The sequence below is a fragment of the Mustelus asterias genome, chromosome 8 (assembly GCF_964213995.1).
Source record: "Mustelus asterias chromosome 8, sMusAst1.hap1.1, whole genome shotgun sequence".
NCBI lineage: Eukaryota > Metazoa > Chordata > Chondrichthyes > Carcharhiniformes > Triakidae > Mustelus > Mustelus asterias.
In genome coordinates, this window is record NC_135808.1 from 78,580,899 (window position 1) to 78,598,016 (window position 17,118).

Below are 17,118 nucleotides of genomic sequence, written 5' to 3' on the forward strand. Positions count from 1 at the left end.
AGTGCTCCCCCACAGGAAGAGAACAGTCTTGCCTGGTGATTGTCGAGCGGTGTTCATTCATCCGTTGTCGTAGCGTCTGCGTGGTATCCCCAATGTACCATGCCTCGGGACATTCTTTCCTGCAGCGTATCAGGTAGACAATGTTGGCCGAGTTGCAAGAGTAGGTACCGTGTACCTGGTAGATGGTGTTCTCACGTGAGATGATGGCATCCGTGTCGATGATCCGGCACGTCTTGCAGAGGTTGCTGTGGCAGGGTTGTGTGGTGTCGTGGTCACTGTTCTGAAGTCTGGGTAGTTTGCTGCGGACAATGGTCTGTTTGAGGTTGCGTGGTTGTTTGAAGGCAAGATGTGGGGATGGCCTTGGCGAGATGTTCGTCTTCATCAATGACATGTTGAAGGCTCTGGAGGAGATGCCGTAGCTTCTCCGCTCTGGGGAAGTACTAGACGACGAAGGGTACTCTGTCCACCGTGTCCCGTGTTTGTCTTCTGAGGAGGTCAGTGCGGTCGATTCGCATTCTAATCAGTATTCTGTGATTCGCATTCTAATCAGTATTCTGTAACTTGACTTTGTGTCTCTGTGCACTGTTTGAGAGCACATTTCCACTCCATCTGACGAAGGAGCAGCGCTCCGAAAGCTTATGGTATTTGCTACCAAATAAACCTGTTGGTCTTTAACCTGGTGTTGTGAGACTTCTTACTGTGTTCACCCCAGTCCAACGCCGGCATCTCCACATCATGGCTATATATCCTAACAGCACTGTGGGTGTATCTGCACAAGGACTGCAGTGCCATCATCTCAAGCATAATTAGGGATGGGCAATAAATATAGGTCTTTCCAGTGACATCCGTATCCCATTAATGAATGAAACATAAATCTCTCCTTCACCCATCGTTGGGTCAAAGTCCTGGCACTTACAGCACAGTGGGTACATCTTGGACTGCAGCAATGCCACAACGCAGCGCACCATCACCTTCAAGGGTATTTAGAGATGGGCAAAAAATGTTGGCCTTGCCAGTGAAGCCCTCATCCCATGAACCAAAAATAAATGTAATTATTGTTGTTTAGTTGCACATCACTTGAATAATAACTAGTAAGAATAATTGACGCAAGGTTCAGATTTAGATGTGCCTAAAATTTATCACCAGCTTAATTTTATGTTATTGTGAACTAATCTTTCATAAGGTGTCTTATTTTGATGGTCTTGTAGGTCTGTAGCAAAGTCAGAGGGATCTGAAATTATTTATATACAAGATTGCAATTCATGATAGTTACTCTAGGTGGCAGAGGTTTACCAGAAATAATCGGTAAAGTGCAAGGAAGCGTAAAGTGGACAGGAGCTCTTGAATTCAAAATAACCCTGTCCTTTTTTTGTTTTAACGTTTCATTTTTATTTATTTTACGAAAATAACAGTTTCTACATTTCAAGCAGTAATTAATTGGTTGTGAATTACTTTGGTATTCGATCTGGAGGAGGGGACCGAGTGTAGGGTAACAAAGTTTGCTGATGACACAAAGATGAGTGGGAAAGCGAATTGTGTGGAGGATGCGGAAAGTCTGCAGAGAGATTTGGATAGGCTGAGTTAGTGGGCGAGGATCTGGCAGATGGAGTATAACGTTGACAAGTGTGAGATTATCCACTTTGGAAGGAATAATAGTAAAATGAACTATTATTTAAATGGTGAAAAATTACAACATGCTACTGTGCAGAGGGACCTGGGGGTCCTTGTGCATGAATCGCAAAAACTCAGTTTGCAGGTACAGCAGGTGATCAAGAAGGCAAATGGAATGTTGGCCTTTATCGCGAAGGGGATGGAGTATAAAAGCAGGGAGGTCTTGCTGCAATTGTACAAGGTACTGGTGAGGCCACAACTAGAGTACTGTGTGCAGTTTTGGTCCCCTTATTTGCGGAAGGATATATTGGTCTTGGAGGGAGTACAGAGAAGGTTCACCAGGTTGATACCGGAGATGAGGGGGTTAGCTTATGAGGAGAGATTGAGTAGATTGGGTCTGTACTCGTTGGAGTTTAGAAGGCTGAGGGGAGATCTTATAGAGACATATAAGATAATGAAGGGGCTAGACAGGGTAGAAGCAGAGAGATTCTTTCTACTTAGAAAGGAAACAAGAACTAGAGGACATAGCCTCAAAATAAGGGAGAGTCAGTTTAGAACAGAGTTGAGGAGGAACTTCTTCTCTCAGAGGGTAGTGAATCTCTGGAATTCTCTGCCCATTGAAGCAGTGGAGGCTACCTCGTTAAATATGTTTAAGTCAAAGGTAGATAGATTTCTGATCAATAAGGGAATTAAGGGTTATGGGGAGTGGGCGGGTAAGTGGAACTAAATCACTATCAGATCAGCCATGATCTTATTGAATGGCGGGGCAGGCTCGAGGGGCTAGATAGCCTACTCCTGCTCCTATTTCTTATGTTCTTATGTATGACCCGAGGGCATGAAGTGAAATTCCTCCCATTTTGCTCACTGGCATCGAAGTCCGTACTCTCCCACCCCAACTCTGCCTACGCTAATACTAATGTGGAGATGCCGGCGTTGGACTGGGGTGAACACAGTAAGAAGTCTCACAACACCAGGTTAAAGTCCAACAGGTTTATTTGGTAGCAAATACCATAAGCTTATGGTATTTGCTTATGGTAGTTAAGCTTATGGTATTTGCTACCAAATAAACCTGTTGGACTTTAACCTGGTGTTGTGAGACTTCTTACTACGCTAATACTGCCATTAATTTTATAATTTGGTACAAAGTACAGAACCTTCACCTTCTAATTGGTACTCTATTTATTTATGACCCCAATATATTTTTGATGGGAATTTAATTTGTAACTCCAGAAGAAAACAGTTCAAACTGCTTCAAGATGTCACTTTGTTATTTCTTGCTGTGGCTTCTGGTCTCTAATGAGGAGCAATTGCCACAGGCCAATTACTGACGAGTCGTTTCGGTAATGTTATTCCCAGAACGAACTACAACATATAAAGGCAGCTGTCATTGAAACAGAGAGCTAGTTATAGAGGATTAGTAAACCATTACAATATGAACATAGACATGCAAAATTCTGCAGGCCCCCGCTACACCCCCCACTACCAGCCCTGCCTTCAGTTGCATTTTTTACTGTGTCCAGAATTTTGTCCATCAATCGGGTCAATTAGGTCTGTTATGTGATTAGCTGCAACCAATAAGGTTGCTGCGCATGGTAGGAATTGAGCTCCCTTGATCATAACTGGTCAGTGAGATTACTCAAAGGACCTAATTTTACATTCCATTCACTTTGCATTCAGTCGGCATCCGTTGAATTTACAGAACTATACAACTTGGGTGTCAATTTCCAGCTGCCATGGAAGTTGAATTTTATAGAAAAAAAAATCAAGAATGGGCATTGATGATCAGTGCATTCCAGAGAACCACAGCACTGAAAGTAAACTTCACCTAGAAACGCACCCATGTTCAGTTTATGTCTCGGTAAGAAGTCTCACAACACCAGGTTAAAGTCCAACAGGTTTATTTGGTAGCAAATACCATAAGCTTTCGGAGCAGAGCTCCTTCGTCAGATGGAGTGGATATCTGTTCTCAAACAGGGCACAGACACACAAATCAAATTACAGAATACTGATTAGAATGCAAATCTCGACAGCCAGCCAGGTCTTAAATGTACAGACAATGTGGGTGGAGGGAGCATTCAACACAGGTTAAAGAGATGTGTATTGTCTCCAGACAGAACAGCTTGTGGAATTCTGCAAGTCCAGGAGGCAAGCTGTGGGGGTTACTGATAATGTGACATAAATCCAACATCCCGGTTTAGGCCATCCTCATGTGTGCAGAACTTGGCTATCAGTTTCTGCTCAGCGACTCTGCGCTCTCATGTGTCGTGAAGGCCGCCTTGGAGAACGCTTACCTGAAGATCCAAGGCTGAATGCCTGTGACTGCTGAAGTGCTCCCCCACAGGAAGAGAACAGTCTTGCCTGGTGATTGTCGAGCGGTGTTCATTCATCCGTTGTCGTAGCGTCTGCATGGTTTCCCCAATGTACCATGCCTCGGGACATCCTTTCTTGCAGCGTATCAGGTAGACAACGTTGGCCGAGTTGCAAGAGTAGGTACCGTGTACCTGGTAGATGGTGTTCTCACGTGAGATGATGGCATCCGTGTCGATGATCCGGCACGTCTTGCAGAGGTTGCTGTGGCAGGGTTGTGTGGTGTCGTGGTGTTTATGTCTGGCAGGGGCCACTTGGCTCCTCACCCCATTAGGGTATTTGTCTAAACATGGACAAGAGTTTAATTCCATAAGTGAGATCAGAGTGACTGCCCTCGATCAAAACAGCATTTGACTGAGTGTGGCATCAGGGAGCCTGAGCAAAATTGAAGTCAGTGAGAGTCAATGGGAAAATTGCTCACGTCATACTTGGCACAAAGAAGATGATTGTGGTGGCTGGAGGCTAATAAATTCAGCCCCAGGTGGTCAGTGCAGGAGTGTCTTAAGACAGAATCTGCCCAAGCATCTTCAGCTGCATCATTAATGACCTTCCCTTATCATAAAGTCAGAAGTAGGGATATTCACTGATTGCACAGTGTTCAGTTCAATTCTCATCATCTCAGAAGCTGAAGCAGTCCATGCCTCAATGCTGCAAGATCTAGATGTCATTCGGGCTTGGGTATGAATGTGACTTTCCACTTGTCCAAAGCAATAACCATCTTCAATAAGAGAGGTTCTAACCATCTCCCCATGACATTGCCATTACTGATTCCTCTACAGTCAACATCCTGGGAATTACCATTGACCAGAAGCTTAACTAGATCAGCCATATAAAAGCTTTGACTGCATGAGCAGATCAGAATTCTGCAGCAAGTAATTCTTCTCCTGACTCCCCAAAGCCTGTCCACTTGAACAAAGGTACAAGTCATAAGTGTGCTGGAATATTCCCCAACTGCCCAGATGAGTGCGATCCTGGCAACACTCAAATAGCTCGACACCATCCTGAACAAAACAACTTGCTGAATTGGCACCTCATCCACTACCTTAAACATTCATTCCCTCCATCACCAATGCACATTGGCAGCAGTGTGTACCATTCACAAAATACATTGCAGCAACTCACCAAGACTCAATCTCATAGAAATCATAGCAATTCTGGCCAATCTACAGCTATATTGTAGACAAAAGTGCCAGTGACTCTATCAGTGAAAAAATAAACCATTGGCTAAAAAGCAATTTTTCCCAAATGAAAAGCTCTCATACTGTTATGTTAATTTAGCCCCATTCATTGAAAACAGTTAAAAACAGTGATTAAACAAGTCAAAATAACCTGTGAGTCATGTGAAATTATTTTGAATAGTTTTCTTCCACTTATTAACGAAAATTAGTCACCACTGTTAAAGTTTTCCATTGTAATTTCAAATGAATGGTACATTCATTTTCTTTTATTTTTCTGAGCAGGTGGCTTAAGGGAAGAAAACAATGATGATCGCGTGTTGCAGTGTTGTTTGCAGTACCAGCAGTTGTATCCTTGTACACATGTCCTCCTATGTAGGTAAGACAATGCTGAATCCATTGCCAGTGTATTTACAGACAGAGTGAAAGTTTATGAGCAGTGAAAGAAATAAGGGCTGAAATTGAATAACCTCTGGAAACCAGTTTGGAAATCATGATGCATGAATAACCCTCACTTGCTGATTGAAATGCAAACAGCACTGCTTAAAACTAGCCTCCACTGATTAAAGCTGTCCTCCGTCTCTTGCAGTGGAGGTGCATTGTGGCTGCAGCAAGTGCTGGGAGTCGTGCAGGAAGAGAATTTATCCTGGGAGATTGAGGAATGGCCCAATAAAGGAAAAAACTGGTTCCACAGTTTTCAGCCACTTGGTGGAGGAGATAGAAAGGATGAGCATCACCCTGTATCCATAGGGGAGCAGGACCCCCTACCACCACCAGCCCCCCCCCCCCCCCCCCCCCCCCCCAAAACACATGGTCAAAAGTCAGTAGGGGCAGATGGTTGTCCAATGCTCGGAATCAAACTTTTGATGACCTTGATGTAGATTCGCAGATGTTTACAGCACAGAAGGCGGTCATTCGGCCTATCATGTCCACACCGGTCAACAAAGACCTGACTACACTAATCCCAATTTCCAGTGTTTGGCCTATAACCCTAGAGTTATGGCAGTACAGTTGAATATCTAAATATTTCTCAAATGTTACAAGATTTTCTGATTCAGCCATCCTTTCAAGGAGAATGTTTTGTACTGCTACCACTCTCTGAATGAAAAAGTTTTTTCTCAACTCCCCTCTTAGCTTTCTACCTCTTATCTTAAATCTATGCCTCTTATTGATCCCTCAAATGGAAAAAGGTCTTTGCAATCCATTCTTATCTATGCCCCGCCTAATCTTATATACCTTTATCAAGTTCCCTCTCAACCTTCATTGCTCCAAGGAAAACAGCCCCAGCCTATTCAATCTTTCCATGTAGTTCAGACCTTCCTACCTAAGCAGCATTCTGGTGAATCTCTTCTGCACCCTCGCCAGTGTAATCACATCCTTCCTATAATGTGGTGACCAGAACTGTGCACAGTACTCCATTGTGGCCTAACCAGAGTTTTATACAGTTCCAGCATGAACTCCCTGCTCTTAACCACCTTAACGACCTGCCCTGCCACCTTGTATCTATATATGCCCTGTTTGTGAACAGAACTCCCACTCACCTGTGGGTATGCACTCCAAGGTCCCTCTGATCTTCAGTACCTTTCAGGGTCCTACCGTTCAAAGTGTAATCCTTTGCCTTTTTAGCCCTCCCCAAGTGCATTACATCATAGGTTTCCAGGTTGAATTTAATTTGCAACTGTTCTGTCCACTGGACCAGTCTATTGATATCCTCCTGCAGTCTATGGCAATCCTCTTCACTATTTACTACCCTGCCAATTTTTGTGCCATCTGTAAACTTCTTGCTCATACCCCCTACACTTAAGTCCAAATTATTAATGTGCACCACAAATAAAAAGCGCCCCAGCACCAAACCCTTTAGAACCCCACTGGAAATAGACTTTAATTCACAGAAATATTCCTCTACCATCATCCTCTGCTTCCTGCCCTCTCAGCCAATATGGATCCAATCGGACCGTACTTTCTTAACCAGTCTGCCCCGAGGAACCTATCAAAAACCTTGCTGAAGTCCATATAGACCACATTGAATGCATTACCCTCATCAACACCCCTGGTTACCACCTCAAAAAAATTGATTAAATTTCTCAAACACAACCTTTTAACAAGTCCATGCTGACTGTCCCTGAATAATCCAGGTCTATCCAATTGCAGGTATATTCTGTCCTTCAGAATTCTTTCTAGTAACTTCCCCACCATCGAGGTTAGACTGACTGACCTATAATTTCTTGGTCTATTCCAATCTCCTTTTTTTAATAATGGGACTATGTTAGCAGTCCCCCATCCTCTGACACCTCACTTCTGATGTGGAGATGCCAGTGTTGGACTGGGGTAAGCACAGTAAGAAGTCTCACAACACCAGGTTAAAGTCCAACAGGTTTATTTAGTAGCACAAGCCACAAGCTTTCGGAGCACGAGCACGGCCCCTTCATCAGGTGAGTGGGAGTTCTGTTCACAAACAGGGCATATATAGATACAAACTCAATTTACAAGATAATGGTTGGAATGCGAGTCTTTACAGGTAATCAAGTCTTAAAGGTACAGACAATGCGAGTGGAGAGAGGGTTAAGTACAGGTTAAAGAGATGTGTATTGTCTCCAGCCAGGACAGTTAGTGAGATTTTGCAAGCCCAGGCAAGTTGTGGGAGTTACAGATAGTGTGACATGAACCCAAGATCCCGGTTGAGACCGTCCTCATGCGTGCGGAACTTGGCTATCAGTCTCTGCTAGCGATTCTGCGCTGTCGTGTGTCGTGAAGGCCGCCTTGGAGAACGCTTACCTGAAGATCAGAGGCTGAATGCCCGTGACTGCTGAAGTGTTCCCCAATAGGAAGAGAACACTCCTGCCTGGGCATGGATCATGCAGGCGCTACGACAACGGATGAATGAACACCGCTTGACAATCACCAGGCAGGAATGTTCTCTTCCTGTTGGGGAACACTTCAGCAGTCACGGGCATTCAGCCTCTGATCTTCAGGTAAGCGTTCTCCAAAGCGGCCTTCACGACACACGACAGCGCAGAGTCACTGAGCAAAGACTGATAGCCAAGTTCCGCACACATGAGGACGGCCTCAACTGGGATCTTGGGTTCATGTCACACTATCTGTAACCCCCACGACTTGCCTGGGCTTGCAAAATCTCACTAACTGTCCTGGCTGGAGACAATACACACCTCTTTAACCTGTGCTTAACCCTCTCTCCACTCGCATTGTCTGTACCTTTAAGACTTGATTACCTGTAAAGACTCGCATTCCAACCATTATCTTGTAAATTGAGTTTGTATCTATATATGCCCTGTTTGTGAACAGAACTCCCACTCACCTGATGAAGGGGCCGTGCTCGTGCTCCGAAAGCTTGTGGCTTGTGCTACTAAATAAACCTGTTGGACTTTAACCTGGTGTTGTGAGACTTCTTACTGACCTCACTTGTGGCCAGAGAGGATTTGAAAATTACTGCCAATGTTCCTGATTACTCCTCCCTTGCCTCCTGCAACAGCCTGGGATACATCTCATTGGAGCGTGTGGATTTATCCACTTTTACTGCTGCTAAACCTGCTAGCCACTCCTCTCTCCATGTCAGTTTCCTCTAATATTTCTTGGTTCTTCACCCTGATGTCTGCACTTGCTTTATCCTTTCCCATTTGAAGACTGCCGCAATGTTTTCATTTGAGGATTGTACCCAGGTCTTCCAGGTCAGATTACTTGTATGGTTCCTAATTGGCCTTACACTTTCCCTAGTTATTCTCTTGCTCTTTACATATTTAGAAAACCTCTTTAGGTTTTTATTTATTCTACCGACAAAAGATACTTTATACACTCTTAGCTTTCCTAATTTGCTTTTTAAGATCCCTTTTATACTCCCCTAATAGCTATGCTGTATTTAGCCCTCGGTATCCGCCGTAAGTTTTTTTTTGTATTAATCCTGACTTTTATGTCCGTTGGCATTTAGGGTTCTCTGGTCTTGGTCCCATCTTTGTCTTCATGAGAACATGTTTGATCTGTACTCTTGCTATCTTCTCTTTGAAGGCCTCCCACTGCTCTGACACAGTTTTATCTGCAAGTAGCTGCTCCCAGTCCACTTGGACCAAATTCTATTGTATCTTAGTAAAATTAGCCCTCCCTAGTTAAGAACTTTTTTTCCTGGCCCCTCCTTGCCCTTCCCCATAACTATTCCAAATCTAACTGAAATATGGGCTGGAATTTTCCAGTTGTTCTCGCCAGCGGGATCTTCAGGTCCCACCGATGGCGAACTGCTACCATGGGTATCCAAGTGGCAGGGGGTGCATAGATCAGGAAACCCTGCTGACAGCGGCACGATCAGAAGATCCTGCCAATGGTGGGCCAACTCTGCGTCCGTATGAAACACGCACCGGGGGTGTGTGGAAAATCCCACCCTTAGTCACTTTCTCCCAAATGCTCACCTACTGATAGGCCTTCCATCTGCCCAGGCTCATTTCCAAATGGGATGTTGATCACGAGCAAAATTCTGGCTGATTTTCTGCTGGGATCAGTTAATTTGGCATAAAATTGGAAATGCAATCTGTGGCTTTTCCAGCTCTATGGCTAAGTTATACATGCCTTTACAAAGCTATCTTTTACCATTCGGTTGTATGGAATACTTTTGTATTACTGCAAATCAAGGTTTTCTTTGGCTTGTGTCATAGTTCAGCGACGTAGTTTAGCATTTGCAACCAACTCCAAAAAGTTTCTCTGATAATGTGCCTGAATGAAACAAGGATGTTTAATAACATGTACGTTTATCTCCCGCAGTGATGATAAAAACCTTTGCAGCAAAGCCTTGGTAAGCGGTGTGAAGGCTGTGAGGAAAGTTGATCTATTGACTGAATTAAGTAACCTGAAATCCACCAATGATGTCCCAAACACTCAGGACCTTAGTGCCTTCAATCAACCTCAGTCAGGTTAGTCAATATATTGGGTGGAATTCTAAGTAAAAACTGGAGTAAATCACGCTGTTTTTTTCAGTGGGACTTTCAAAATGAATCTCCCACACTCTGTGATGCACAGAGTGCCCTTGCGTGAATCTCGATTAAAAAGCTGTGGGCGGGGCCTATTCCCACTGGAGAGGCCGGCAGCATAGCGCTGAGCGGGCCACTGTGCATGCGCTGATCTGTCAGTGCCGAGATCGGCGCATGCACAGTAATCTGGCACTGCCGGCCTCCCGATCACTGGCCAACTCGATTGCTGGCCAGCGATGGAGAATTGCCCCCATTATGTTTCACTGAATATTGTTCTGTTAAGTGTATAATCAGGGACAATGTTAGTTTCTCTTCATGCTTTTCTCATGGGTCTTAAACTCTGCTTTCTATAAATTTCAGTTTTTTAAATTCTACTGTTCGTACTGTGTGACTTTACAATCTAGTTGTCCATCACCCCAATCCTTGTCTGAACTTAATTGACATACTGAACCCCAACATTTTGACTTTAACATCCTTATTTTTATCTGCCATTGCCTCCATGGCATCACCACTTACCTCACCTCTTCCACCCTGATGTCTCATCCTGCTTCTTTGGTTCTTTTAACTGTGGCCTTCTGTGCACTCCCTTCATCTATTTCATCGATAAAAGAGATATCAGTTCTCTTATTCCTATTCGCAGGCACTCTCTCTAAACTCACTGCCTCAGTTCCTCCCTTTCCATTTTTAAACACCTTCTTAAAATCTACTTTTTGCTTTTGCCTTTACTAGCCCCTTGCATAATAACCCCAATATCACTTCTATTTTGCTGTCCATTTTTATTCCTCTGGGAAGTAGTTTGTTAAAAGAAGAAAATAAGAGCAACTGGAATTCCAAAATTTTGAAAAGCAAAAGAGTAATTGAATGCAATGCATTTAAGAAGAAAATAACTTTCTGGGAATTGTGTCCTATTTTAATGAAACCTCCCACCTGAAACATTAGCCTTTCTCTTTAGGTCCTGATTGAGTTGCTTTAAATTTAAAATATCTCATTTTATTTCTTTAATAATGTTTGCATTCTCATTCTCTTGCCATCGCATCATCTAAACCTACATCTTATCAACATACTCCAAAACAAATTAGATCTCAACAAAGTTAAAAGATCTGGAATATTTTAGATGTTGTCTGTATACCAAGTACTTTGAGCTAGTCAGAAAAGCTGCAGCAAGGCAATGTAGGTGCTGTTGCATTGTCACCTCTAGTAGGACAGAATTGATTTGGACTCATTGTATAATTGTAACCATCCAACCTTGTTATAACTGGGATAACTTGCTCTTAAATATCCCACTGTTTTGAAGTTGTAACTAGTCGATAAGTACTGAAGTGTAATGCACCTTGTGATTGAATGTTGAGCCGCTCAGTGGAATAGAGCAAAGCTTGTGGGGGAGCAGGGCAAATTGAACAGCAACTTCCTGATTTACACATGTAGCTATGCATGTGCAAACATTGTCCAATTTATCCATAATATTGGTGATCGCTGATATCCTCACCATTATTCTGTGGGGGGGAAAAAAAGGCAATTGTGTCTCTTAGTATAATGAGCTGACATATTAAAAGTACATCTGAAACCAAATTTCTCCATTTTAAAAGACAACACTATGTTTTAAATGCTAGTGAACCTAATGGTCGTTGACAAAGTGATCAACTGTCATTGCACTCAACAGCATGTGCTCGATTTAAAAAAAAAACAGGTAGATAGATTTCTGTAATCTTATATGGGGAAAAGCTAATAGCAAACCTATGTTCAACATAATAGGAGATAGAGTTTGGAAATATTAACACTATATAAACAAAGCTCCTTCAAAGCCAGCTTATGAGGGAATTGATATTGAGTGACCTGCTTAGCCGGTGAAGCAAACAGATTAACATTGAATATACAGCACAGACAGAAGCCATTCAGGCCAACTGGTCTCTGTCATGTTTATGTTTCATATGAGCCTCCCCTCGCCCCTCTGTCTCAACTTATTAACATAATCCTTTATTTTTGTTTCCCTACTGTGCTTACCTAGTTTCTGCTTAAAAGCGTCTATGCTATTTACCCCAATCACTCTTTGTGGTAGTTAAGTTTCAAATTCTAACCACACAATGGATAAGGAGGTTTCTCTTAAATTCCTATTGGATTTGTGACTATCTTAGATTTATAACCCCTAGTTCTGAAAGTGTGGCTTGAGGGAGATGGTTGCTATCGTAAAATAGCTACCAGCAACCAAGCATGTCAACTACAGTTGATGCCAAAAACGAAATGTTTTTCAGGAAACAGTTTTATCGATTAAAAGGAGCTACCCAGCTGAGACTGCATGATCAGTAGATTCAGTTGGGTAGCTCACAAGATCACAGCATGGCTTATCTGCTCAGAAAAGAAAACATTTTGTCTCCCATCACAGCATCCACTTGGCTCTTGTTTAATTTTGCCATCACTAAATGGAAGACTGTTGAGTGTGGTGAATGCTCCAATTGCTCATTAAAATCAATCCCAAATTCTCCCTTACCAGATTGAACTTCCACCCCTTGCCTTGTGATTGTAAAATGGTGAAAGGTATGAAGTGCTGGAGTTTAGCAAAATACTAAATAACTGTGGAATGGTTAAGTAATCCTATTCAGATTTGAATACACAAATATTCATTCCAGATATTTATAAACATAGGGAAAAAATAAGAAGCATACCTACAGTATTTTTTTATTTAACTTATTTTAATTTCAGGAGAGAGCATTTGCTCATTTTTCAGCTGCTGAAAGTGGTGGCATGTCCTTTCCTTTTCCGTTCTGCTACCACTGAAGGACCAGCACCTTTCACCTCAGCATTTCTTGTCAGTATTGCTGCTAATAGAATTGATCTCCCTCCTTGGTACAACATAGGCAGGAACCCGTATCACAAGAGGAGAGAGAAAAGGATTGGAGTGGATGGTAAAGAAGGGCAGAGTTGTGTGGGGGAATAAAATAGTTGACTGTGAATTAGTGAAGAAAGGGAACAAAAACTGGGAGCAGCAGAGTGAGGGAGGAAGAAGAATGCCAGTATTAACTGAGACTGTGGGAACAAGAGTGTCTGCACAGGAAGGTGTAGGACAAGATGCAGGGCAGCAAATGATTAGCACGGCTGCCTCACAGCGCCAAGGACCAGGGTTTGATTTCAGCCTTGGGTGACTGTCTGTGTGGAGTTTGCATGTTATCCACATGTCTACATGGGTTTCATTTAGGTGCTCTGGTTTCCTCCCACAGTCCAAAGATGCGTAGATTAGGTGGATTAGCCATGGCAAATGTGTGAGGTTAAGGGGCTAGGAGAATAATGCCATAATGGAGGAGGAGAATAATAGGGGTGGAAGAAAACTAGAATTTGAGCTGAGTTTCAGGGGAAAGGAACATGAGGTTGAAGTGAGTGGAGTGGAGAAAAAAATGCCAGTGTCAGCGGAGAGAGTTGGTAAGGTGATCATAGCAGGCTGGGAATTTGGGTGGGCTACTGAAGTAGAATTTTGGGGTGGGAAAGTGACACTTTTGGAAATGTGATCTTATATCCCTTTAAAATCCAAATGTCACTTTGATATTTATGAAGGAAAAGTAAATCATTTGTAAAATATCAAACTGCTTAAAATTAATCAGAATTCATCATTTTGAATGTAAAAAATTCAAAATTTCCTAGGGTGTATGTCTTCCTTGTCCCCAAGTAACAAGTTTTCTGCTTTCAAGATTTGGACTTCACCATTCAGGTTTTCACTTTAATGAATGGTGACTGCCCCAGAATATTGAAGTTGAGGATTCGACGATGGTAATGCCACCTTGCTCCTACAAGAAGTTTCCACTCTTGTGAAAGAACCCTTTCTCCCTGAATAAAGTGAAAATTTTGTTTTACTGTATCTTTCGTTACCAATATAAGCATACAGAAAAATATTTAGTTCTACTTGTGGCTGACGTCCTAACCCATTTGAATCTCTCCACCGTTAGAAAAAGAACAGTCTAAGGTGACAGGGAAGAATGTACTGTATAAACATGTACTTTTCAAGACTGCCCTATGACTTTCAGATTGCTCTTTTTTGCATTTAGTTCTTTGCATCAGGTTTTTATGTGCTGAATTTTAAGTAAGCATAGGCAGCCTTACAGAACTTTGCTTACTGTGTGGGTGTCACTGGTTATTTCACTATCCACACAGTCAATGATTTTCCATACCAGGAACAGTGAGTCACTGTTGCACAATAATTTTGTGGCTGGTGGCAGTAGCTTGCAGTGTTTCCATATTGAGCAGGAGCTGTGTATTCAAGCAGAAACAATGTAATGATATCCACATGTTCCTTCCATCCTGTGAAAAAACATCACCTATATTTTTACTTGCTCATGGGATGTGAAAATTCCTGGCAAGACTAGCATCTATTGCCTACTCTAATTGCCTCTGGTGGTGAGCTGTCGTCTTGAACCACTGAAATCTGTGTGGTGAATGTGTTCCCGCAGTGCTCTTAGGTGGCGAGTTCCAGAGTTTTGACCCAACAGTGAAGGAATGGCAATATATTTGCAAGCTAAAAGAATGTGAGACTTGGAGAGAAACTTGCAAGCAGTGAGTTTCCATTCTACTCTGTCCTTGTCTCCCTAGAGATTTGAATGCAATTGTTGAAGAATTGATGCAGTGCACATTGTTATTGGTACATCCTGCAGCCACGATGTTTTGGTGGTGGAGTGTGAATGGTTAAAGTGGTAGACGGACTGCCAGTTAAGCAGGTTGCTTTGCCCTGGATGCTGTGGAGCTTCTTGAGTTGTTGGAATCACATTCATCCAGGCAATTGGAGTACTCCTGACTTGTATTTTGTCATTTGTTGAAAGTCTTTGAACAATAAGGAGGTGAGTAACTTGCTGCAGAATACTCAGCTTCTGCTCATCTAGCTGCAGTATTTATGTCTCTGTTCCAGTTAAGTTACTGGTCAGTGGTGACTCCGTCCCTTCCAGACCACCAATATCAAGCTCTTGTCAAAATGATGGGCTTGAAATAGAGGCCTAGAGCACAAAAACAAGAAAATTATAATGAGCCCTTATAGAACATTGGTTCAACCTCAACTGAAGTATTTTGCCTTTTTAGGAAGAATCTAAAGGATTTAGAGAGGATGTGGAAAAGATTTACATGAATGTTTCCAGGGATAAGGGACTTCAGTTGCATGGTTAGATTGGAGAAGTTAGATTTGTTCTCCACTGGGAGGTTGAGTGGAGATTTGATAGTGTTCTCAACATCATGAGAGATCTAGACAGAGTAGTTGTTCCAGTTGGCGGAAGGATTGAAACCAAAGGGCATTAATTTAATGTGATTGCCAAAAAAAACAAAGACGACATTAGGAAAATTTTTACATGGCAGGTGGCAATGATCTGAAAACATGATGGGGACAAATTCAATCTTGGATTCAAAATGTGAATTGAGAAAGCATCTGAAAAGAAAATAATTGCAGGACTATGGGGAAAGGCCAAGGAAGGGACACTAGGCAATTTGGCCTTGCAGAGTTGCAGCATGGGTTTGGCATTCTGTGCAATTACCATTTTATGGTTCTATTAAAAATTCTGTGCAGTGAAGAAAACAACAAAATGATTGCTCTGCTCCTTGCATTTAAGTTCTACCTTTTCACTTTGAAGTGTCTTAAAGTGGTTTGGCAGCTTTTGCATTAGAAAGACTTGCATTAATATTGTGCCTTTCATGGCCACCAGTGTCCCAAAGTGTTTTACAGCCAATGAAATACTTTTTAAACATAGTCACTGTTGTAATGTTGGAAAAATGTTATGCATAGCAAATTCCAATGACTTCTAAATAGTGACATTTTTAGTTGAACAATTTTCATGATGTTTAAAGGGTTAATTAACTTGACATTTTTTAAAAGGTGCTGTTTGTTGTTAAATGTTCTGAGTAATAATTGCATTGCTAAATATAAATACAAGAAAAAAGTAACTTATTCAAGGCATAAATTGTTTATTAATGCCCTGGTTTATTATATGTTACCTATCTTTGCTTATGGTTAAACTAGAATGTGACAATTTTGTTTTTTCTTTCTATCTTGCAGTAATCCACACGAAGGAGTCAAATGGAACAGTTAATCAGCATCTGTCAGCACAGGAGTCTGCTTTGGATGTCACTGGGATCATCTGTCAATTAGAGAAATCACTAGGCATTGCACTGTCAGTCATCTTAGAAACAGAAATGAAAACCGTGTATGATGATCTGTGGACAGAGGTAAAAATTGGTTCGCGATATAGATTGTACAGAAAAAAATGTCTTGAGACATTTTTTAAAAATCATACTAGTGAATAAACAAACAATATCCATTTTATGTTCCTTTGAAATCTAACCAGTTTCATGGACCATTTTTTTCTCAGTATTAATTTCATAGGTTAAAAATACATTTCACACTATGCCAAAAATATTAGCTGTATAACTATTTTTTCTTATGCTGAATAATTGATTTTGGTTAGTATGGATGTGGTAGAACCAATTGAAATGGAATAAACATTTAATTTGAAGATATTTTCTTCTAATGCACAGTGAGAGAATCTCCGTCATCAACTATTTGGATAAATCTTTAAAACTGAATTTCGACAGGAATTCCACAAGAGTAATAAGTGGGTACTGGTGGAAGTTACAAACATTTGAGCCCAAAATATTTTTTGACTTTTGAGCCCAGAATGATTCTGGCTTTTATCTTTCTGATAACAAGTCATCTTTTTGTATTGTTCTGGATCATCAGTGTTTTGATCAGAGCTATGCCTTATATGTATCTTGTATTGAGAACCATAACCTCTGTGTGAAACATAATTAATGTATTCCTCAATTGGTTAGATAATGGCAGGTCAAATCAGCGATGATATAATTGTTGTGAACTGTTTCTGATCCTGATATTAGATTCTGTTTGTGAAGCCTCCTTGGTCCTTAGAAGGCATATTGCAGTGTGTGAAGAAACATTGGTTTGCTGTGTTTGGCCTAATTGTGAAAAGAAATTTGCTGTCATCTGTGACAATCTTATCTGATCATTTTCAAGCAGGTAT

The 17,118-nt window shown here is 41.7% G+C and overlaps 1 protein-coding gene across 1 annotated transcript in view; it reads left to right on the forward strand.

The window, feature by feature from the left end:
* swt1 (SWT1 RNA endoribonuclease homolog) overlaps positions 1 to 17,118 on the forward strand; it is a 130,700-nt gene that overhangs the window by 50,354 nt on the left and 63,228 nt on the right. Inside the window, exons 10-13 of the mRNA XM_078218305.1 lie at positions 5,439 to 5,532; positions 9,918 to 10,066; positions 16,140 to 16,309; positions 16,976 to 17,114. Of these exons, the coding sequence (XP_078074431.1) occupies positions 5,439 to 5,532; positions 9,918 to 10,066; positions 16,140 to 16,309; positions 16,976 to 17,114 (552 nt within the window). The remainder of the gene's footprint in view (positions 1 to 5,438; positions 5,533 to 9,917; positions 10,067 to 16,139; positions 16,310 to 16,975; positions 17,115 to 17,118) is intronic.